Source organism: Zingiber officinale, chromosome 5A (genome assembly GCF_018446385.1).
Source record: "Zingiber officinale cultivar Zhangliang chromosome 5A, Zo_v1.1, whole genome shotgun sequence".
NCBI lineage: Eukaryota > Viridiplantae > Streptophyta > Magnoliopsida > Zingiberales > Zingiberaceae > Zingiber > Zingiber officinale.
The window spans coordinates 142,770,009-142,794,869 of NC_055994.1; the positions used below are offsets into that span (position 1 = coordinate 142,770,009).

Genomic DNA, 24,861 nt, shown 5'->3' on the forward strand with positions numbered 1-24,861 from the left:
ACTAACATCATTAATGATGCAGTTAAGAGAATATATTGTCATAATATGTTAGATGATGGAAATTATACAATCATCTTCGAAGAAGGTTCCATTGAATGCATTTGTTACAATAGAAGAATATTCTCTAACGCATAGCTACTACTCTCTGACAGATTGTTAAGATTCTCTGACAATGTTGCCCCTTTAAAGTATCTCTATCTCTACTGGATATTAGCCAACTGACAGTATGATGGACCGATACATAAGAGGCAAAGAACTAAGTTTCATAAGACCGCTCGATCCAGGGGCTGCTTGACCATATATTGTATTATACTGAGAATTTGATATGAAAGCAATAGAGAACCAAGTCCCATAGGTCCTGTCGGTTATATGACTGACCAACCATATGTTGGGATAATTGTCTATGAAGAATGGGAAATTGAGCCTTGAGAGATTCAATCGGTACTTTATGTTGATCGTCCACATGTTATGCTAGGAGGCTTGCCTCTGAAGTGATAACCTGGGTTATGGAAGTCCGGCCGGGTCCATAATAAGAGTTGTCTTATGCTTTGCATGTTTACCTTGCGTAGGTAGTGGGGGCGCTGAGCTGTGTAAACCCGACCAGCTATATGATTGACCATCTTTATGACCGACCGACTATAAACAGAGCGCTTTGTTTATGAGAAGTGGGATATTGAGCTCGACCAAAGTATGGGGAGCTAAGCCCCATAGATTTGACCAGCATGTTAGGCCGACCAGGTATATGAAGGAGGATTGGTACTTGAGAAGTGAAGACCCATGGATTCGACCAGCTTTTGGGTCAACCGACTATATACTGAGAGTTGTACTGTAGCAGTGGAGAGTTGTATCTCGTAATGCTGACTCTCCCAGTACCAAATTAGAGATTTGTCTTGTCTCTGTTCCAGTTGAATGCCATTTAGGGTTGTTCGACCATATGCTGAGAGTTGTAAAGAGAAGTAGGATTCTAATCCCTATAAGATGGCCGAGTGATTATTTACTAAGTACCTTAATGTTGATAAGTGGAGCAGTCTCTTAAACCCGACTGGCTATAGGGCCGCCTGACTTTATACTTAGAGTCTTAGCGCTGAGGGGCTGGACCAGGGCGAGGGTGACTTGTTCAACTATATATGCTCTGATTCGAATTATTGCCACATTACATTGACTTTGATCGTCACCTCATCTAAACCTCGATTGCCACACCACCTCTAGGCTCCATTACAACATACCATATCATATAGCTATCAAATTATTACTATCTATAGTTGTATACTCTACCCAGTTAGTGATATACTCTCATAATTAATCAGTTTGAAAACACTACAAAAAAAACAGGACTTCAGAGACGAAAAAATCAGTTTCTGAAAGTCACTTTTTTGTTTCTAAAAAAGGTTTGAGACAGAATATTCCGTATCTAAAATCCGTTATTGAAAGCCCCGTTGCTAATTTAAGAGACGGAAATATTCCGTCTCTAATTTAGAAACAGATTAAAAAATCATTTCTAAATCTGTTTTTAAATTAACCAAATAAAATAAATTTCAAATACAAAATCTGTCTCTAAATTTTGTTTTAAATCCGTCATTAATCCGTTTTAAATAACATATAAAAATTAATTTAAATCTGTTTATAAATCTATTTATAATTATATTTATAAATATAAATATATTTTTATTTTTTAATATATTGCTATTTTTTATTTTATTATATTTCTATATTCTTATCTACTACAAGAAACACACACATTCCAAATAAATAATTAAAATAACTAATTTCTAATCCAAAAGTATCATAAAATTAACATTGGGATAAATAAATATTTACATCGTCTAAGCAAATGTATAAATTTTTAAATCTCACCTTAAGTAATCTAATCTTTACATTCTATCACGACGCTCATGATCACAGGGATCAGATCCTCCTAGATATAAATGATTTCAATATTTCACCTTTTGAATCATTTTACAAACCTTCTCCTTTTCTTTGCTTTGCCTACCTTACTTGATAAACTTTTCTTCCCATTTTTTGTGATAAGAAGTTCAATACTTTGTTACCTTCAATAATGTCTTCATATCCTCTTGCTAGTAGCATGCATGTCTATGATTTCTTCCCTTTGCCCTCCCTTGTCTCGAACTCCATGAGATGAATTACTTCATACGGATTAATGAACCAACCAAGTTTGTTGAAACAATCTAGCAAAATCAAAACATGAAATGAGTAAGTTCAATAAATATAAAAACAAGCATGGAATGAAATAACCTATATATAAAAAAAAGACTACTTACTAACAGTACAAATTTATATTATCTCCATTGAGATTTGGACCACAACCTAGGGGAGAAATGAGATAATCAAACTTAGGACAATTAACATGCAATGACATTATTTGTTTAAAAATCTATACTTGAGTCTGGGTCATAATTCTTATATTCTCGCAAATATGTCATCAACAACATTCAAATCAACCGATTATATTTTTAATTGATATCAAGTTCATTATCCTAACTGATTTTCCAAGTCTTGACTTATTTGCCATCCTTGCAATCTTCAAAACCCCTCAACAAAAGGGGAAGCACTTTTCATCCTGAGAGTCCAAAATAACTCATGAACATACATACACTTAATTTTAGTAGAAAGCTACAAATTTTAGAACAGCTAAACCCTGGTCGATTGATGCACAACCAAACTTTCTTCACCATTGTTTTCTGGTCCTCTTGAAATGTTACACTCATACAAACGAGATCATATCAGACTAAATAATAAATTTCTTTTGCAATTATATTTACACTAGAAAAAGAAACTCTTGGAGTTTGAATTTTGAACCAAGCATATATAAATTACTTTGATAGATATTTCACAATAGCAATGAGTCACCAAATTCTTAAAAACCAATTTTAGAAAACTACTATCTTATTCACTAAGATTTTCCAATCAAAACATATGAAATTACATATGGAACACCGACCAAGTCTTCAACCTTGATATTTGATATTATATTCTAATACAATTTACAAAATTTAGAATCATGGATATATTGTATCTTAGTAAAGCAATCTAACAAGTTTAAAAGACATCATTTAGTATTTACCTTGCACTGCAGTTGCCTAGCCTTGATAGGAGAGGAACCACTAAACCAATTTAATGATTCAACATGGAATGTCAGCCGCCTTTTATTTAATGAAAAGTAGTTTCTTGATTAAGAAATCACATTGTTATGTACAAATTTTTCAGCAACATACCTGCAATGATTGATTCAAGTAATATGAAACTGAACTAAACATTAGTCATAAGTTACAACTGAATCATGTAATGCAGTGAATATCAGAAAATAAGAGAGAAGCATTTCTATCACCACTATAGTGTTCATGCAACGAAACGAGGCAACAGAGCAAGATATGTGTTGAGGCAATACAGCATACTAGGGTACACCAAGAAGCCACATACCTTGTTCTTTATGGAATTTCGATCAAATTTAACTTTGACAAGTAATGCAGACCTTGATATCAGCGTCTGAGGCCTGATAGATCTCTAGAGCCTTAGCTTCGAGTTCAATCTTCCTCTCCTCAAACTCCTTGGTGATCTCCTCCTGCAACATCAAGATAGATTATATATATAAGCAAATTAAAGAATTAAGAAGAAAAAAAATATTGTTAGGAATTAATTATCGACTTGTGATTCCTCAAATGACTTGCAGGCCTATGTGAAAATTAAGCATTGAATGAAATCTAGAGCATTAAAGAAATCTAATCCTAATTGCATCCAAACGAAGAACAGAACTTATAGCAATTGAAAGAGACAAGACCAGTAGAAATTAAGTAAAATAAAGTGCACGAATTTAAACCTTACTATTGGAAGAAACATTTTGTCAAACACCTTAAGAGCATGAATCAAAATGACATGGGTACATGCAAACCTAAAACATGGGAGAACATCTTAAGTACAAAAACATCAAACAATCAACCATGCAAATCAACATATCGACCATTGAAGAAGAAGCTTGCTGTTCAGAATCTGATGAAGGCCGGAGATGTCTGTGGGAAGCCGGTGCTGAGCATAAAGTGAAGAGCTCTCCGAAAGAGGACCGCTGCATGCTTAGGGCGGCCAGATCTTGGAGATGTCGTGGCCGGATGTTGACTATGAAGGACCCCTTATCTTCTAGCCCGAAGAGAAGAGGGTTGCGGTTTGGATCTGAAGTAGAGAAACTCCGTCGTGGCCTGGATGCTGGTGTCGGCACGTCGGGGCAGACAATCACGAAGAGCCACTGGAGGAAATGATGGCGTTGGCTGGAATCGCGGGTAGAAAATGACGGTGGGAAGATGGAGAGGAGATGGTCGGCCGGCGGCGGTGGAGTGGTGGCGTACCGCCGGCCCCTTTGGTGGAGTGATGGCGAAGGAGGGAGAAGTGGCGTACCGGCCTTCGCAGCGTGAGAAACCGAGCGAAGGAGAAGAAGATGCGTGCTTGTGGATTTTATTTCCCCAGATCTGATTCGACGGTCCTGATCAATCCAGATCTGATGGAGCGGTTGAGATCAAATCTGAGTTAATGGTCGAGATCCACTAGAACCCATTGAATGGTCAGGATGGCTAGATCAAGATGAGCGGCTCAGATCATGCTAGATCTACACAGATTGGCCAGAATCAACCAGATCTTGATGAACGGCTAGAATTAATCAGATCTAAATCTTTCATTTAATTTGCTTTAGATATAATCCAATGACTCAGATTTCTTCAGATTGGACTTCTCATTAACTCAAGTCTTTATGTTTAATTTGGTTCAACTTGAGCTCAATCCATAAAAAACAAAAGTACACAATTATAAGTAGAAATCCATAAAAATAGAAAAAATTATAACAAAACTCATAATATGAATTCAACTCAATAAACATGAGAAGAACCAACAATTAATCATATGAAAAGATTAAAACATGAAAATTAAGGACAAAAATAATACATCAAAATGTTAGTTATCAGCAATTGAGCGAGGAAATCCCACGAAATTGCTACGACGAGAGAAAGAAAGGGAAGGGTTGATTTAGGTTACAAAGAGGGCTCAAGCAAAAAATAATATATTAAGAAAAAAATAATAGAGGCTAATAAATTTTAGGGAAAAAATAGTCCATAATATTTGAGAATAATGACATAAATTTATAAATCCAAGTTTATTTCATCACAAATTTTATTAATTTAGAAACTAATTTTTATCTCAATTGTTTATATTTTAAATGATATTTTTAACATTTTTTTAAAAATCTATTTATACTTAATATTTTTTTTTAAAAAAAAATTATATAAAATTTTATTTCAAATCTATTTCATATTTCATCTCAAATTTCATTTTATACATTATATTTTTAAAAATAAAATAAATTCATCTTCGTTAAATTTTAAATAATTTTAATAGAAATATGGTTTCAAATTCTATTTATAATCCATATTTATTTTCCTAATAAAAATTTATATTTTATTTTGTATTCAATTGGTTTTAAATTCTAGTTTAGTTTTTTATATTATATTTTATTAAAGTAAAACAAATTAGTGATTTAGTAGAAAATCATTCTTTGATTTATAAAAACTTGAAACAGATTTATTTCTGTTTCAAATATTCATTTATAATCTGTATTTATTTTTGTTTATAAAAATTTATTGACAATTTCATCTCAAATTCATTTTAAATTCTGTTTCAAATTTATTTTTGTATATTTTATTTTATTTAACTAAAACGGATTAGTAATTCTGTAGAAAATCTGTTTCTGATTTACAAAACTTTGAAACGGATTTTAATTTCGTTTTAGAAATCTGTTTCTGAAGCCTTGTTTTCTTGTAGTGAAAATTGAATACCTAGTACCAACTAAAAAATAAAAAACTCCAGCCAATTAGTGTGACAACTAGATGTTTCAACTGTTTTTCTTTACAATCAACTTGGGGAAACTATGTTTATGAAACAATCACTTGAGTTCATTTATACACAACGTCTAAAACATGTTTATAAACTCAATAAAATCTATATATGATTTATGACATTTATGACAAATACCTTGTATATAGTTTTATCATTTATCTAATTGATAATATCTCAGAGATTTTATGGTTGAAAGATGGACTCTTCTTTATTTTATAAATGTGATGTTTTTTCATCTTTACGTGGATCATAGTGTAAAAAATGGTAATGATAAAAAAAAAACACCATAACTTTGCTTCATCTTCTTGATCAAGAATTTTTCTTTCCTAAACAAGATTTGACAAATCTCAATTTTTTTCTTCTTAGTATTGAGTTTTTTTCTACATTATAAAGCTTAACTTATCTATCAAAGTCTGACATTACCTTTGCTATAATTGTATGTATCAATTCATGCATGCTCTCAGTAAATAACATTGAGAATGACAGAATGTGTGAAAAACATTCTTTGTTATTCAAAGACAACATCTAGTCATCATAAGAGTTACACGGCCCGAAGGATATATATATATATATATATATATATATATTGCAATATTCTTCAAAAAAAGATTATTTCATGAAATTTTAAAGCAACCTATTATATCATACTTGAGCATTAATACAATACTATGGGAAATGCAATATCCAAAATCATTTAGTTTCAACCTCTTTTAAACATCTCCCCACCAATACTGCATCAAAAATCTAGCGTGACAACTAATATATCTTGTTATAAATTTAATTTTTAATACTTACATAAAAAATTATGATGAAAGACTTTTTTTTTTTAACTTTGTCTACGAACATATGGTGGTTCAACAATTGACAATCTAATATTGATTTTATTTTTATTGTAAAATAGTGAGCTTCACTTTGTCAAAATTTATTTGTGACTTATATTAATTAGTTAGTTTTTGGCAAATTATGATCGTTCAATTAACATCTAATTTTACATGTCAAAATAATTTTTAATACTATCTAACGAATTTGAAAATCAATTATTAAAAAACTCATAAATAGTCACTGAATTAACGATAGATATATTTTTCATTGCTAAATTAATTAGTGACAAATTAATATTCGGTCATTAATTAGTGATAAAAATTAATTCTATCACTAACTTAATGATGAAATATAATTTTCGTCACTAAAATTGTGATAGAATATTTTTCCCGTCAACAATAAAAATTAATTTTATCACAAAAATAGCGACTGAATTTTAATTCAGCCACTTTTTGATCGCTAATTCCCTCACTTTTTCAAATTTATTTGCCTGCTTGCTCTTCTCTTATCTTCCGCATCCCTCTATTTTTTAGAACATAATGCAGGAGGATTAGTAAATTATTATTATTATTTTTTGATAATTTTTCTTTTTTATATTTAAGGATTTTTAGTATTTTAGGTATCTTTAATTATTTCTATCTTTTATATTTTTAGATTTTGAGTTTGTTTAGAGATTTTAAGACGGTAAGTTTATTAAGAAATTTTAACTTTCTATTAAGATCTCTTTCCTTTTTTTGCATCTTAGAATTATGTCTTAGGGTTTGGAGCCTATATAAATATCTATTTAGTTATTTGAGGAATTATTATTAATAAATTTTCTTTTTTTGGATAAAGCTTATAAAACAATGGATTTCTCTTTATTTTCATCGGTTTCTCTTCTTGTCCTCTCCTCAATTCCTCCTTCTCGTTCACGCGTAGTATAATTGCTATCCTACTTGACGTAAGTTGGTATCAAACCTGACAGGTTCCGATTGAGGAAATTGAATATTAAATCCAATGGCAGATCATCGTGGTTATGATTGTGGTTGTGCCAAGAATGTTTTGAATGAGGAAGCTAAGTCTCGCACTTTGGTTGTAGCAATCAGGACGAGAGTGGTCGTAGCAATCAGGACGAGATTGAGAATCTATAAATGTAAGTCGTAGATTGAACCCAGCTGTTAGGTAATGCCGATATTGTGTGTGCTAAAATACGTTTCAAAAAACATGCGCAGCAGAAATAAAAATATAATAATATCTAATTATTACATCACACACACCATACGTATGCAAGGATACAACACGACAAAACATGATTATAAAAGAAAATTTTCTAAAATAACTTTTACTCTACGTATACCTGACGGATGATGCGAAGTGGAAAGGGCATCAACTGACAACTAGCAAACCTAATGGAGTTGGTCTCTACTTGTATCCACACCGAGTTGTTGTTGAGATGGTTTTATGAAGCCACGAGTCATTTGTCTCCGATCAGTACTAGCCAGGCATGAAGATGAAGCAATCCGAGAGAACTCCCACGACATGATTTGGTGGGTGGCAACCATCGAAATTATAGACACTGAATTCGTCAACATCGAAATCATCGGCACTAAATTCATCGACACCAAATTTGTTGCATTGAATTTGTCGGCACCAAATTTGATGGTTGGAGATGACCGACGGTAACTCTTGGGCAGCAAGAGCTTGGATGGCAGCTAGAGAGAGTGAGAAGAGGATGAGAAGAAACCCTAATAAAATTAGAGTTTTCTCTCAAAGAATAAAATCATCATTTCTTCACCTCATAGAGGGATATTTATACACCTCTACATGACTTGGGAAGCAAGTCATTGTTGGTTCCGGTAAATTCCGGAGTATGCAAACTGATCGTCGAGGCTAGTGTTCGACACTATCTCCGTAAACGATATTGCTCCGCTACGGTGCTTAACGGATTGTTGCAATTCGTTCCCAAGATACAACGACGACAATCGTCTCGGAATCGTAGCACTCCGACTTCCGAGACCAGCGAACCTTCTCGTAGGCTTCTTGGACTCTTGAATGCACAAGATGAGTGAGTGAATACTTGAGGAAGAGAAGATTAAGTTTGAGTGATTTGATTCCAATCTGGAGGGTTCTATTTATACAGAAGGAAGAGGCTTTAGGGAGGGGTGTGACCTTTGGGTGGATTAATCTGGGCCGTCCGGACTGAAGAGTTATAACCCTTCACATAGCCCCTTTAATCTCATCCATCAGATCTAAGAGTTGTGACCCTCAGATCTATCAGCCATCGGATCTGGATCCATTGATCCGATGCTTCAGATCATGTCTCATCCCAAGCCGTCAGATCGTGACTCATTGTGATCCAACGCTCTAGATCGCATCACAAGCGATCCACCATACTTCTTTGATCAACGTTGATCAACGGCTGCCATCCGTTCGCCCAACCAACTGTCCAGTCATCTCCCTTTGCCCACGAGGATGCCACATAGGCACTGCCATGTCAGGTACTAGCCTGACACGTCACCCGAGTGCCATGTAGGCACTGCAATGTCACCTGGAGCATAAATTTAAGCTCCTCAATGCTCCTCGCGTGCGCCTACAAAGCGCCCAAAGCGCCCATTGCGCACGTGCGCACGTGCGCACGTGGCGGGTGGCGGGCTCACAGGTGCGAGCACCTGCTCGCCCCTGAGCAGAGAGTACTTTTCTGAGTTAACTCCAATAACTCAACATCATTAATAAGTAAGGAATGCACATCGGAAATTTCCGATGTGGGACTATTCTCCCTTGCATTTCCTTAATGAATAACCAACGTTATTTTGGGCCGACTTTGAACATTAATTTCTCATTCACCCTTAATCGGTTTTGAGCAAATTAATAGTCTAAATCTATCTACGCGAAACGTAGATTTCAATTTTGAAGTCAATTACGACTTTCAACAATTGATGGCTTCCGATTTTTCCTCCTCAAAATCGTATTGGTCCATTTAGGCCCCAATATCCAACAATCCCCCACATGAATGGAAATTAATGTAATGCGTGTATGCATGCTGATACTTTACAAGAGTCCAATCGATAAGTCACTGCATCGGGAGAGGTAGCTTGTGGCTTTGAACCTTCCGTAGTGGAATGCTATCGAGTATACTAGGCTGCGCAGTGAACGTGATGTCTTGAACTGCTCAGCTGTTTGTGTATACTAAGACAATAACACCCACACAGAGACCTATCTCACCTACTTTAGGTTCTCATGGTTGGTTCCGTTTTGGCCATGGATACCATCTTGGATTCATGAGTGTTTCATTGAAGCGGCCTGTCTTCACACTCACATAGGTGACACTTCTATCAAGAGTATCCTACCATACTCCACCTTATAAGGTATAGAAGTCACTAAAAGCATAAGCTTAACCTCACTACATGAGGTAGGACAGCACAAATTCATCCTAGGATTGGGATAGAGATAAACTTCTGTCTGAACCACAACTTCTGAAACTTTGTTGTCCCATTGAACCAAGATCTTGGGATCTCCAGTCAACAAGGTTGGGTTTTCCACTTCAGTCGTTTTCAGTTGTAGATTTTTAATCCCATTCCTCTTGATGAGCAGTATACTTGATCTCGACTCAACCCTTTCGTAAGAGGATCTGCCAAATTATCTTTGGACTTAACATAGTCGATTGCAATCACTCCATTCGAGATCAACAGCCTAATGGTATTATGTCTACGACGTATATGTCTTGACTTCCCATTATACATACTACTCTGTGCCCTTCCAATCGCCGATTGACTATCACAGTGGATCAGTACGGCAGGTACAGGTTTTTCCCAGCTCGGAATATCTTCCAAGAAGTTCCGCAGCCATTCAGCTTCCTCAGCTGCTTTGTCTAGTGCTATAAACTCGGATTCCATAGTTGACCAAGCAATGCACGTCTGCTTAGTGGATTTCCAAGATACTGCTCCCCCACCGATCGTGAATACATATCCACTAGTGGATTTGGAGTCTTTTGTATCTGATATCCAATTAGCATCACAATATCCCTCCAACACAACGGGATATTTTCCATAATGTAATTCATAGTTCATAGTATATTTCAAATATCTAAGAACTCGCATCAATGCCTTCCAATGGGCGTCGTTTGGATTACTGGTGAAACGACTCAGCTTGTTGACCGTACAGGCAATATCCGGACGTGTGCAGTTTGTAAGATACATCAAACTGCCTATTATCCGAGAGTATTCCAACTGCGATATGGTCTCACCATGGTTTTTCGCTAAGTGTTGACTTAGATCCATAGGTGTTTTTACAGTAGAAAGATCGTACGCATTGAATCTTTTCAATACTGATTCTACATAATGGGATTGTGTTAGAACTATCCCCTCTGATGTCCTGAGAATTTTAATTTCCAATATAACATCTGCTTGACCCATACCTTTCATATCGAAATTTTTGGTCAACATTTTCTTTGTAGTCATGATTACATCATGATTACTGCCCATTATTAGCATGTCGTCTACGTACAGACAGACGATTATATAGCCTTTGGGTGTGTCTTTGACATAAATGCATTTATCACATTCATTTATTCTGAATTCGTTTGACAGCATTACTTTGTCAAATTTTTCGTGCCATTGTTTAGGCGCTTGCTTAAGTCCGTATAACGACTTAACAAGTCGACACACCTTTTTCTCATTTCTTGGAGCTATGAACCCTTCGGGTTGCTCCATATAAATTTCTTCTTCCAACTCACCATTTAAGAACGCAGTCTTAACATCCATTTGATGTATTTCAAGGTCATACAGTGCTGCAATGGCTATTAGCACTCGTATGGACGTAATCCTTGTCACTGGTGAGTAGGTGTCGAAGTAATTAAGGCCTTCCTCTTGCTTGTACCCTTTGGCTACAAGTCTGGCCTTATACTTGTCAATTGATCCATCAGCTTTATACTTGCGTTTTAGTATCCACTTACAACCTAATGGTTTATTACCAGAAGGAAGGTCTACTAATTCTCAAGTATGATTATTCATGATAGACTCAATCTCACTATTGATAGCTTCTTTCCACATTGGAACATCGGGACTAGAGAGAGCCTCACTTAATGTTCTTGGTTCCATTTCTGACATGAAAGTCATGAAATCTGGCCCGAACGATTTCTCAACTCTAGCCCGTTTGCTACGACGTGGCTCTTTGTTTTGATCGTCAATAGTTCTTTTATAACAGCTAAGTTCGGTAACGACATTCTCGTTTGAACTTCCGTTGTTATCATTTTCAACATTTCCCTTCTTATTTGGGAATACGTTTTCAAAGAATATTGCATTCCGAGATTCTATGGTTGTTCCCACATGAATATCAGGAATGTCTGATTTGTGAACTAGGAAACGATATGCACTACTATTATGGGCATATCCGACAAATACCGCATCGAACGTTTTAGGTCCGATCTTTACTTGCTTTGGTTTAGGTACTTCGACCTTTGCCAAGCACCCCCACACTTTCAGGTATTTGTACGATGGCTCGCGGCCTTTCCATAGTTCATAAGGAGTTTTATCACTTTTCTTATGAGGGATTTTGTTGAGAATGTGATTTGCCGATAATATTGCTTCCCCCCATAAGTTTTGAGGTAAGCCTGAATTTATCAATAAGGCATTCATCATCTCTTTTAGTGTCCGATTTTTACGTTCGGCAACACCGTTCGATTGAGGTGAGTAAGGTGCCGTTGTTTGATGAATAATGCCAGATTCTGAACAAAATTCATTAAACGGTGCACCATATTCTCCACCTCTATCGCTACGAATTATTTTAATTCGTTTGTCAAGTTGATTTTCAACTTCTATTTTATAAGTTCTAAATGCCTCTAGGGCTTCGTCTTTACTTCTTAAAAGAAAGACATAACAGAATTTTGTGCAGTCATCGATAAAAGTAATAAAATACTTTTTACCTCCTCTAGTTTGCACAAATTTCAAGTCGCATAGATCACTATGTATTAACTCTAGAGGAGTCGTTGACCTTTCCACCGAATGAAAAGGTAGTTTCGTCATTTTTGCTTCCATGCACACTTCACATTTGTGTGTTCCGTCAACATTGACGTTTGGTAATAAATTTAATTTGACGAGACGTTTAAGAGTATTATTATGCACATGTCCGAGTCGATCATGCCACAAATTAAAACACTCAACAACATAGCTGGAAGCATTTATTTTATTACCATCAATATTTCGGAGTACAGGCATTACAACCATTTTGAATAGACCCTTTTCTAGGTACCCCTTTCCTACAAAGATATTATTCTTCGTAAGTACAAAGTTGTCTGACTGGAACACTAGCCTAAATCCGGCCTTGACCAATGCCGCTCCAGAAACTAGGTTCTTACTGATGTCGGGAACATGGAGTACATCAATGAGTGTTAGCTCCTTTCCGGACGTCATCTTCAGAACAACTTTTCCGAGTCCGACAATTGGCGACGTCGTGGAATTACCCATATAGAGCTTCCTGCCATTTATCGGAGTATACTTGGAGAACATCGCCTTATCGGAACAGATATGACGAGTTGCTCCAATATCAATGAACCACTGCTTCGGGTTGGTATCCACCAAGTTGGCTTCAAATACAACCGCAGTGAGATCCAAGTCCTCAAGAGAGGTTGCGACGTGGTGCGCGGGATCCTTTGGCCCCTTGGTTGGCTTCTTCGGGCGTCTGCAGTCCTTGGACAGGTGTCCTGCCTTTCCACAGTTGTAGCAGGATCCCTTGAACTTCTTCGCTTGTGCCTTCTTCTTGAACTGTTTCGGCTTTTTAGTGTTCGGCTCGACCAGGTTGGACATATCGTCTATAGTCCGCTTGGTTCCTCTGCAGTCGGATAACTTTCGATTATCCTCCTCTATTCGTAGCCTCAGGATCAGGTCTTGCAGCCCTATCTCCTTTTGCTTATGCTTTAGGTAATTCTTGAAATCCTTCCATGACGGAGGGAGCTTCTCAATTACCGCAGCAACTGCGAATGACTCGTTCAGCTTCATTCCTTCGACGTCCAGATCATGCAGTATTAATTGCATATCTTGGACTTGAGATGAGACGCTCTTTGAGTCCACCATCTTGAAATCCAGAAACCGGCCGACGATGAATTTCTTCAGTCCGGCATTTTCGGTCTTGTATTTCTTCTCAAGCGATTCCCACAAAGATTTCGCTGTCTCCAATGAACAATACACGTTATACAACGTGTTGTCCAAGGCGTTGAGAATGTAGTTGCGACACAGAAAATCTCCGTGCGTCCACGTATCGCAAGCAGCCTTGCTACCGTCCGTAGCGACTGGCGGGTCTTCACGCAAAAACCGTACAAGGTTTAGCGTTGTTAAGTAGAACAGCATCTTCTGCTGCCATCTTTTGAAGTCGGCTCCGGTGAATTTCTCCGGCTTTTCTCCGTGCGGAATGGATGTCGGAATGGATGTCGGAACGGCGGTCGGAACGACCGTCGGAACAGCGGTTGGAACGTCGTTGGTAGCCATATCGGTTTATACGGAATATCGTTTACGACTGTAAATTCGGAGTATGCAAACTGTCGAGGCTAGTGTTCGACACTATCTCCGTAAACGATATTGCTCCGCTACGGTGCTTAACGGATTGTTGCAATTCGTTCCCAAGATACAACGACGACAATCGTCTCAGAATCGTAGCACTCCGACTTCCGAGACCAGCGAACCTTCTCGTAGGCTTCTTGGACTCTTGAATGCACAAGATGAGTGAGTGAATACTTGAGGAAGAGAAGATTAAGTTTGAGTGATTTGATTCCAATCTGGAGGGTTCTATTTATACAGAAGGAAGAGGCTTTAGGGAGGGGTGTGACCTTTGGGTGGATTAATCTGGGCCGTCCAGACTGAAGAGTTATAACCCTTCACATAGCCCCTTTAATCTCATCCATCAGATCTAAGAGTTGTGACCCTCAGATCTATCAGCCATCGGTCCATTGATCCGATGCTTCAGATCATGTCTCATCCCAAGCCGTCAGATCGTGACTCATTGTGATCCAACGCTCTAGATCGCATCACAAGCGATCCACCATACTTCTTTGATCAATGTTGATCAACGGCTGCCATCCGTTCGCCCAACCAACTGTCCAGTCATCTCCCTTTGCCCACGAGGATGCCACATAGGCACTGCCATGTCAGGTACTAGCCTGACACGTCACCCGAGTGCCATGTAGGCACTGCAATGTCACCTGGAGCATAAATTTAAGCTCCTCAATGCTCCTCGCGAAGTGCAAAGTGCAAAGTGCAAAGTGCGCCTACAAAGCACCCATTGCGCACGTGCGCACGTGGCGGGTGGCGGGTGGCGGGCTCACAGGTGCGAGCACCTGCTCGCCCCTGAGCAGAGAGTACCTGGTACTTTTCTGAGTTAACTCCAATAACTCAACATCATTAATAAGTAAGGAATGCACATCGGAAATTTCCGATGTGGGACTATTCTCCCTTGCATTTCCTTAATGAATAACCAACGTTATTTTGAGCCGACTTTGAACATTAATTTCTCATTCACCTTTAATCGGTTTTGAGCAAATTAATAGTCTAAATCTATCTACGCGAAAGCGCCCATTGCGCACGTGCGCACGTGGCGGGTGGCGGGCTCACAGGTGCGAGCACCTGCTCGCCCCTGAGCAGAGAGTACCTGGTACTTTTCTGAGTTAACTCCAATAACTCAACATCATTAATAAGTAAGGAATGCACATCGAAAATTTCCGATGTGGGACTATTCTCCCTTGCATTTCCTTAATGAATAACCAACGTTATTTTGGGCCGACTTTGAACATTAATTTCTCATTCACCCTTAATCGGTTTTGAGCAAATTAATAGTCTAAATCTATCTACGCGAAACGTAGATTTCAATTTTGAAGTCAATTACGACTTTCAACAATTGATGGCTTCCGATTTTTCCTCCTCAAAATCGTATTGGTCCATTTAGGCCCCAATATCCAACAGTCATCTCCCAAACCCAATAAACAAAGTCAACTCGATCTATTATCATTAAGTTTAAATTTGGTTCAAAACCAAATATCTTGGTTCATAATTAAACAAACTCTTTTAGTTTATTATTAAACCAAGTTGTTTTATAACTAAACCAAACCCTTTTTGGTTTATCGGTGTTTTATATGTGCATTTGTTATTTTTCTGAGTGCTAATCCGATTTATTGGAAATTTACCAAATATTGCACGTTCTTCAATTGAGGTTGAATATCGAATCATTGTCTATGCGGCATCTTAGATCCAATGGATTAAATCACTTTTAACATATCTGCTTCTTTCAGTTACCATGTTTGTTGTGCTCTTCACTCATAATTTGGGTGTCATCTATATTTTGGCTAATCCTATTTTCACTCTAGAATGAAGCATCTGGCTTTTGATTATCACTTTGTTCATGATCTGGTGTAGGCCTCCGAACTGCAAGTTACTCATATTCCTGCTAAGGATTAGTTAGCTGATACACTTACCAAGTCGCTTTCTCGATCTCGATTGTTTACTAATTGTAGCAAGATTTGTGTCATTTTTGGGGCACCATCTTGAGGGATGTATTAGAGAATAATTATTATTAGAAAATATTTATTTATTTCCTAGTATTTTATGTGTTTTTCTATTTATTAGGGAATTATTATTATTATTATAGAATGTTTATTTTTTCTAGTATTTTATGTGTTTTCTTATTTTATGTATTATCCTATTTTACACTTTTAATGGTATTTATACACCACATAGTATCATGTATCCAATAAGTGAATTCTAATAATCTCCGCATGACGTGGCAGAGAATATCTGGTGTCAGGTGTTGTCGAGTAATGGAAGAGATACAATCTTGAAGATGTACCGTCATTCTCCAAGAAATCTTCCATTACTCATATCTAAATCATCTTTTATAACTTACGTCATTAATGAAGCGGTTAAGAGAATATATTGTTATAATGTGTCAGATGATAGAAGGTGTATAGTCCACCTTTAATGAATGTTCTATTGAATGCATATATAGTAATAGAGAAATATTCTCTGACAAATAAGTGTACTCTCTAACGAGTTATTGTGATTCTCTGACATTGCTGTCTCCTGAAGAAAATCCAACCGACCTTATATTCGGCCAACTATTTATAATAGGAGATTTGTACCCTTGAAGAACGGGGAGCTCAGTCCCGTAAGTCCGACCGACCATGAGGCTAGCCGGTTTTATACTAAAAATTGTATTATCAAACTGAATTTGTAAACTAAGAGTTCTACTTCAAAAGTGGAGTGCTATGTCTCGTATATGGTATACCCAATCGGAGTTATGACCGCCCTGACATAGACTGGGAGACTTAAGTTTTGAAAGTCTGACTGATTCTTAAATCAACTGAACGTACGTTCAGGGTTGACCATGGAGGAGAGCGGCACTGGGCGACAGCCCTGGGCGCATAATTTGAGAGGGCTCCAATTTTTTTTTTTTAGTATTATATATTATAGGCATGTAATTGGGGCCTTGAATAGTTGGCCTAGATTCATATTTCAGAATCTTTTGATATTGTCTTTTACTTTTATCTTTTTAGGCATGTAATTGGGGCCCAAATTTATTTTGGACTTTTTTTTTCCACCCCAGGCCTCCTCTGTAGAAGGACCGGAGCTGCGTACGTTAAGAGTTGTAACCGGGAGGGGGAGGGGGATAGACCCCCTATGCACAAGCGACTTTAGGGACGATCAGATTTATTCTATGTGTTTTAGCAATTAATGGAGCGATACGTCCCCTAAGTTTAACCGACTTTATAGCTGCCCGACCACATGCTGAGAGACGTGCTCAAAAAATAAAAAACTGGGTTCATAAATCCGATCAACCTTTGTATCGACTGACTATTTACTCGATATCTGAACCCAAGTGTACTAGATCCTTCAAGTTCAGCCCGTTCTTGAACTGGTCGTCTTCAAATTGAAGGCTTTAGTGCTAGATGAACAGTCAGGGGCGTAGCCCGGATTCAAAGATACCTGGGGCTGACTATAATTGATATAAAAATTAATCAATTCAAAAATACAAATAAAAGTATGTGAATATTAATTTTTCAAAAACATGACATAAAATATTTAATATTCAGTACATTCAAAAGCATAGAATAAAAATATTATTGAAGTTGTGCTCTTCGATTTTTCTTAGAATCAAACTCATTAATTATTGTATCATTATCAATAGTTTCCGCTAACTCCCGTTCAATATAGATGACCATAGAATCTGTTAAAAACTCTTCTTCCATCTTGTTACGAAGAGCTGTTTTAACAAGTTTCATAGCTGAAAATGCTCGTTCCGTTGTTGCTGTAGAGACGGGAAGAGTTAAAACAAGATGAATCAACCTGCCAATTAAATAATATACTGTATTCAATATATAAGTAAATGATATAATTATAATATATATAAACTAATAAATGAGAAAAAATTACCTGTCAATCAAATTGTAACTTCCTGATTTGTTTGTTTCAATTAATCTTCGACATAATTCAGAAATAGTTGATAAATTCTGAAATCTTTCATGACCAACAATATCAATCTTATAGTGCTCCAATTGCATTCTCAAGTGGTGTAAATCTTGTGTATCAAAATCAAGAGGATAGAATTTCTCAGCAAGTCGATAGATGTGATCAACATTAAAAAGCTTAAAGTTTTCTTTAGGTTCCAAAGCACAACTAAGCTTAAGAAGTTCCACTGCCTCATCCTTGAATCTACTATTAAGCTCTTCAACTTGAAAATCTATTGCAGCAGTAAATACATCAAATCGATAGTGATGCTCAACTGTGATTGAATCATTTTGTTGACAAGAACGACCTGTAGCAGATTTATAACGAGCTTCCATTTGAGGTATCTCAATGTCATACTTGGCACAAACTTCTTTCACATAACTAAGTAGAATAGCAAATCCTTCTTCTCTCAAAGTCTGAAGCAAAGTTTTAGTAGTTGAAACATAGTCCATTGCATTTAAAATATCTAAAGATTTCTCTTGCAATGCTCGACAAAGCAGATTTGTTAACCCCATTATCTTTTGCATCAAATGTAATATGAATATGAAATCAAAAGACTTCATCGCTATCAGCAAACCACTAGCTTCACCACGGATGGAGTTAGAGGACCCATCATTCACCATGTTTTCTAATACGGTAATCACAGAACTATACATATCAATCATGTTACAAATTGAGTCAAAATTAGAACTCCAGCGAGTCTTTCCAGGCCGTAGTAAATTTCCAATTTGATTACATCCTCTACCAGTATCACGTTCACCAATAGCTACCATATGCGCAACTTCAGCTTTTTGAGCAGAAAGTAACTCAGCATGACGTTTAGGAGACGCATTAAAGAGATTACAAATGGAATTCAATTTTGAAAAGAATAACCAAATGGATACCTCTTTTTCAGCAGCTGCAGTTAATGCTAGTTGAAGTCGATGAGCGAAACAATGTACATAATATGCACATGAACAATCTTTCAAGAATAGAGCTTGTAATCCATTCCAAGAGCCACGCATATTGCTAGCACCATCATATCCTTGTCCCCGCATGTTGTGGATATGCAAGTCATAACAGCCAAGAGTATCAGATATTTTTTTCTTAAATGTTGCAGCAGTTGTGTCAGTCACATGTACAATAGCAAAGAACCGCTCTCGTAAAAAACCATCAATATCCACAAATCTTAATACAATAGCCATCTGCTCTTTGTTAGATGTATCTCTTGCTTCATCAACTAAAATACAAAATTTTGCATCCCCGATTTCTTTACGAATCTTAGTTCTCACTTGATTGGCAAAAATATTCAAAATATCTTTCTGAATATCTGGTGAAGTATACTTTGCATTTTTTGGAGCTTTCTCTAAGACGATGTCCCCAATATTCTCATTCATTTTTCCCATAAATTTTATCATCTCAATAAAATTTCCACGATTATTAGAAGATGGAGATTCATCATGCCCTCTAAATGCGCATGCTTGTAAAGTAAGCCATCGAATGCTTTCAATAGTTGCTATAAGCCGCAATCTGTTCTTCTGCTTTTCTTCTGAAGATTGTGCATTCATCATTTTATCAATATGACGAGGTATATTCATCAAATTATCAAGATGTTCCATAGCATTATTATGTGGTGAAGTATTGCATCCTATATGCATCAAAAATGCACATCTATCACCATCATTAACTCGCTTCCAATATTTGAATCCATCCGTCGTAAATGCAGGATTACGAGGATGCTTATGATCAAACAAGAAGCATGGAAAACAAAATGCAGCATCTTTTGAAGGAGAATACTCTAACCAAGTAAATTTTTTAAACCAATGACTTTGAAATCGTCGATTTTGACTTCCGAATTTGGTCGGTGGATACTCATTCTTAATAGGCTGATATGGCCCCATCTTAATATAAGCTCGTCTAATTTCATCCCTTTGATTAACAGGATATTTCCATATCGGAGTACGTAATCCTGGATCAGGTTCAAGAGAACTGATATCAATATCTGTTATAGGAGATTTGTTAGATTGTTGATCGCTTGAATTTGATATATCAATATTGAATGAAGAATTCCCTTGACTTGTCAATGTCTCCTCTTTTGCTTCAAAAAAAGAATTAATAGTTTTTCTTTTCTTCATTCCTTGAGTTTTCTGTATTAAAGTGAATAAATATAGAAATTATCATTATCCATAATAAGAAAATATCCCTTAATAACAAATCAGATACAACATAATACGAAGTCATATGTTGCTAATATTGAAACATTAATAACTAAAATAACCAAGTATATAAATAAAAGTAATCAACTTAATGATCTAATCTATATGTCATCGAATCATTTTATCTAACCGATTAAACTAAGTATTACTTATAAATCAATTAAACTGATTAATATTTAATTATGTAATTAAATTATCTTTAATTAATTAACTAATTAATTAAAATAAATTCAATTACCTGATTTGGCTGTAGTTCTCGACAGTAAGATTGGGGCTTCACTTTCTCATCCCAAACATGTTCAGACTTGAAATATGTTACTCTATAGCAACAAAACAAAATTCCTGCAACAAATGATTTTAAATGATATATCGATTCTTGAATAATTTCATATTCATCAAAGTATCTTTCTTGTACCTCAGTTCTAAAATCTTCCCTCAATACAATATGTATATCACGATCCCAAAGAGCCCAAAACAACCAATTTGCAAAACGCAATACAAGCAAATTCTGAGCAAATTCCTTTCCCAGATATTTTGCACGTTTAGGGAGAAGGGAGGACGCGTACGAGATGGGACAAGGAAAGCGGCGTCGGCGCTGGCGTAGGTTGTCACACGACAAGTAGAGAGTTGTGTGTGTTGTAATTGTGGGCCTGTGGCTGTGGCAACGTCGTTGTGGAGGCGGCGACGTGAGATGAAGCAGTCGTTGTGGGTCTATAGCAGCGTCGTTGTGGAGGCGGTATCGTGAGATGAAGGAGTCGTTGTGGAGGCGGTATCGTGAGATGAAGCAGACGTTGGTGTTGCGGCGGCGGCGGCGGCGGCGTGAGATGAAGGTAAAAAAATAGGTTTAATTTGATGAAAGCATATTAGCATAGGGCTAAATTTTTTTTTTTTTAGTTTTAATTGGGTGGGGCTGGAGCCCACCCTAGCCCAAGGGTGGCTCCGCCCCTGTGAACAGTCTAGTTCCGTTGAGAGTGACGTTGACTTTAACCGCTTTTTCACATTGATTTTAAATGTCACGTCATTTTGGATCCATTCGTAACCTCCCATGTCACCTAATATTATGCTTTTTTACGTAAATAAAATCAAACAGTGTAATATGATTCATCGCATGACCAACTTTTATGAACACACGCTCCGTACGTTTTTTCATCAATCTCTACAGCTAGCGATTAATATAGTGATTAATATAGTATACAATATAGAAATAAAATTAAATGAATAAATGAATGGCGTAATGCATGTATCAAAGATTAAAGAAGTGTAATCCGATCAGGTTAATTCCTTAATTGATCAGTCGTCCGCAAGCAGGCCGTAGAGTATTTGCGTAGGCCATGAAGTAAAGGCAACACGAACCTGGGCTCATTGTCAGCCTCGTTACATCTCTCTGTCTGAACAAGTAAACGTAGGGTTCAAATTCGACGCTGAACACCATCCCTTTCTCCTTCCTGCCGTCGCAAACCAACATCCTCCCCACGCTGTCTGCCTTCTCCAAGCTGTAAATATTGGCTTAGAATCGATGAATAGCACACCCAAGGCATACACTAATATGTAAAAAAAAAAAAATAGAGCGAGGAAGAAGCTAAGACAACTGATAGAATACTTTCTTAGAAGATGAAAAAATGAATTGAATGAATACACATCTCTAGGACCCTTTATATACACCATAAGACTAAGACTAATTCCAATGATTTATCCCTTAAAATTAGGAAGACTAATTCCAGTACTTTATCCCTTAGAGCTAGGAAAATTTATCACCACTAATGTAAGGAAAAAAAAAAACCCACGTAGCCAATAATCATGTTCGGATTATGCTCACATTATCCCTCCTAATCCTGACATGGTTCTAAGTCACGAACGCCGAGTAGTTGTCGCATGGCAGCTAACTTAACTCCTGGCAATGCTTTAGTTAATGCATCGGCTCACTGTTCTTCGGTATTAACGAACTCAACCACAATTCGTCCCTTCTCAACGCATTCTCTGATAAAATGAAACATTGTATCTATATACTTGCTTCGACCATGGAATATCGGATTCTTCATGAGGGCTATGGCAGATTTGTTGTCAACAAATAAAGTTACCGACTTTGGCTCTACACCGATTAATTCGCTGGCAAGGCTCCTCAACCACAAAGCATGGTAGGCCGCAGTTGTGGCTGCCATGAACTCTGCCTCACAAGATGAAAGCGCCACTGTCTTCTGCTTCTGTGAGTTCCAGGACACCAAATTTCATTAAAATAGAAAGTTATTCCACTTGTGCTTTTCCTTCCATCGAGATCGCTGGCTAAGGCACTGTCCGAGTAGCCGAATACACCAATTTTTTGGGGTCCCTTTATGTAAGCAAGTCCAAAATAGATTGTACTTTTCAAATACTTGAGAATTTGTTTGACCACCTTGTGATGCATGATTATAGGCCTCTCCATGTATCTGCTCGCCATTCCGACATAATATGACAGGTTTGCCCGTGTGTGTAACAAATATCTCAAACAACCAATGATGCGTCGATACTCTGTGGCGTTAACTTGAGTCCCTTCTAAGTCTTTATGCAGCTGTGTCTTGGGTTCCATTGAATGCTTTGTGGAATTGCAGTCTGTCATCTTGAACTGAGATAGAATTTTCTTGGCATAAGCTGATTGTCTAAGTAAAATTCGGCTCTTCTGTTGCTCCACTTCAATCCCTAAGTAGTAGGAGAGAAGACCCAAATTACTCATCTCAAATTCTGTCATCATTTGTTGTTTGAACTTGTTGATTTTTTCTATGCTACTTCTTGTCACGATGAGATCGTCGACATACACTCCAACAAGTATCCTTGTTTCTCCTTCATCTCTAGTATATACTGCATGCTCTTGAGTACATTTTTTGAAGCCAAGCTCTTCCAGACTCCTGTTCAAACGCATGTTCTAAGCACGTGGAGCTTGCCGCAGTCCATAGAGGGCCTTAGACAACCTGTATACCTTATGTTTCTAATTTTGTACTTCAAACCCTTCTGGTTGAGTGACATATATTTCTTCTTCTAACTCTCCGTTAAGAAATGCTGACTTCACGTCTAGATGGTGTACCTCCCAGTTTTGATTTGTCGCAAGTGCAAGAATGACTCGAATAGTCTCAAGTCTAGCGACAAGCGCAAACACTTCTTCAAAGTCAATGTCTTGTCTTTGTACATAGCCTTTAGCCACTAATCTTGATTTGTGCTTAACGACTTTCCCATCTGAATCTTTCTTCAATTTGAACACCCACTTTAGGCAAATAGGCTTGTGGCCCAATGGGAGTTCAGTTAGGTTCCAGGTATTGTTCATCTCAATAGATTTTAGCTCTTTCTCCATTGCTTCGTACCAACAAGCCTCGGTTGCAGCTTCTTGATAACATGCGGGTCTTCAGATATCACAATCATCACCTCACCCTCTTCTTCGTCAATACCAACCACTTCCTCAGTGTTGGCGTAGATATCAGCAATGGACCTAAAACGGACCGGTCCTTCATAAGACTCGGGTGAGTTTGTTATCGAAGGTGAGGAAGTTGTATTAGTGTTCGATGATGGTGTAGATGGACTTGATGCTCCAGCCACGGTTACTGTCGGTGTTGTGACATCTTCCGCTGCGGCCTCAATGTCTGTTGCAGCAATCACCTCGTCGGTGTCGAATGCATCCACCACCATAAACTCTAGTACCTTTTCTTCATTGTTGGTACCTACATTCCATGTTCATTCACAATTTTCTCGAAACATCACATCTCTACTTGTAGCTTGTCATGCCTTGGATCAAATAGACGATGAGCTTTGCAGCCTTCCTCGACACCCAAGTATACCATGGGTGAGCTTCTGTTGTCAAGTTTCTTGAGGTGAGGGGCTGTATTTTTCACATATGCAACACAACCGAACACTCTCAAGTGGGCGAGATGTGGCTTTCTCCCCATCCAAGCTTCAAATGGCGTGCACTCTCCTAGCGCCTTAGTTGGGAGAAGGTTTAACAGATAGACAGCATGCCTAACCGCCTCTCCCCAAAACCTTGTCGGCATATGTGTACCCTTGAGGAGAGATCTTGCCATGGCCATCACGGTGTGATTATGACGCTCCACAACACCATTTTGTTGGGGTGTGTAGGGAGCCGTGAGATGTCACTTGATTCCTTCATTTTCATAGAACTGAGTGAACTCCGTGGATAGAAACTCGCCGCCCCGGTCTGTCTGGAGTGTTTTGATCTTGTATTCAGTCTTGGTCTCCGTCAATAATTTGAACTTCTTGAATGCTCAAAATGCATCATTCTTTGCTGCCAATATAAACACTCACATCCACCTTGTAAAATCATCAACAATCAGAAGGAAATACTTGTTACCGGCTAGTGTACATGGTGAGATTGGCCCACAAATATCAGCATGGATAAGTTCCAACGGCTTCTCCGCTCTAAAGTTTGTTTGGCACGAGAATGGTGACCTTGCATGCTTGGTGATCACACACACCTCGCAAAGCTTGTTCGGCTTGGGCAATAGAGGCACATC

The 24,861-nt window shown here is 37.5% G+C and overlaps 1 protein-coding gene across 1 annotated transcript; it reads right to left on the bottom strand.

Annotated features, from left to right (window-relative positions):
- Positions 1–1,770: 1,770 nt before the first annotated feature.
- On the bottom strand, positions 1,771–20,663 carry LOC121980108 (zinc finger MYM-type protein 1-like). The gene is made up of 7 exons (XM_042532074.1): positions 20,610–20,663; positions 18,102–20,124; positions 17,888–18,014; positions 3,956–4,504; positions 3,491–3,580; positions 3,083–3,233; positions 1,771–2,186 (listed from the first exon to the last, which is right to left on the bottom strand). The coding sequence occupies exons 2-6, from the start codon at positions 20,054–20,056 to the stop codon at positions 3,222–3,224; spliced, it is 2,733 nt and encodes a 910-aa protein (XP_042388008.1). The 5' UTR covers positions 20,057–20,124; positions 20,610–20,663; the 3' UTR covers positions 1,771–2,186; positions 3,083–3,221.
- Positions 20,664–24,861: the final 4,198 nt, after the last annotated feature.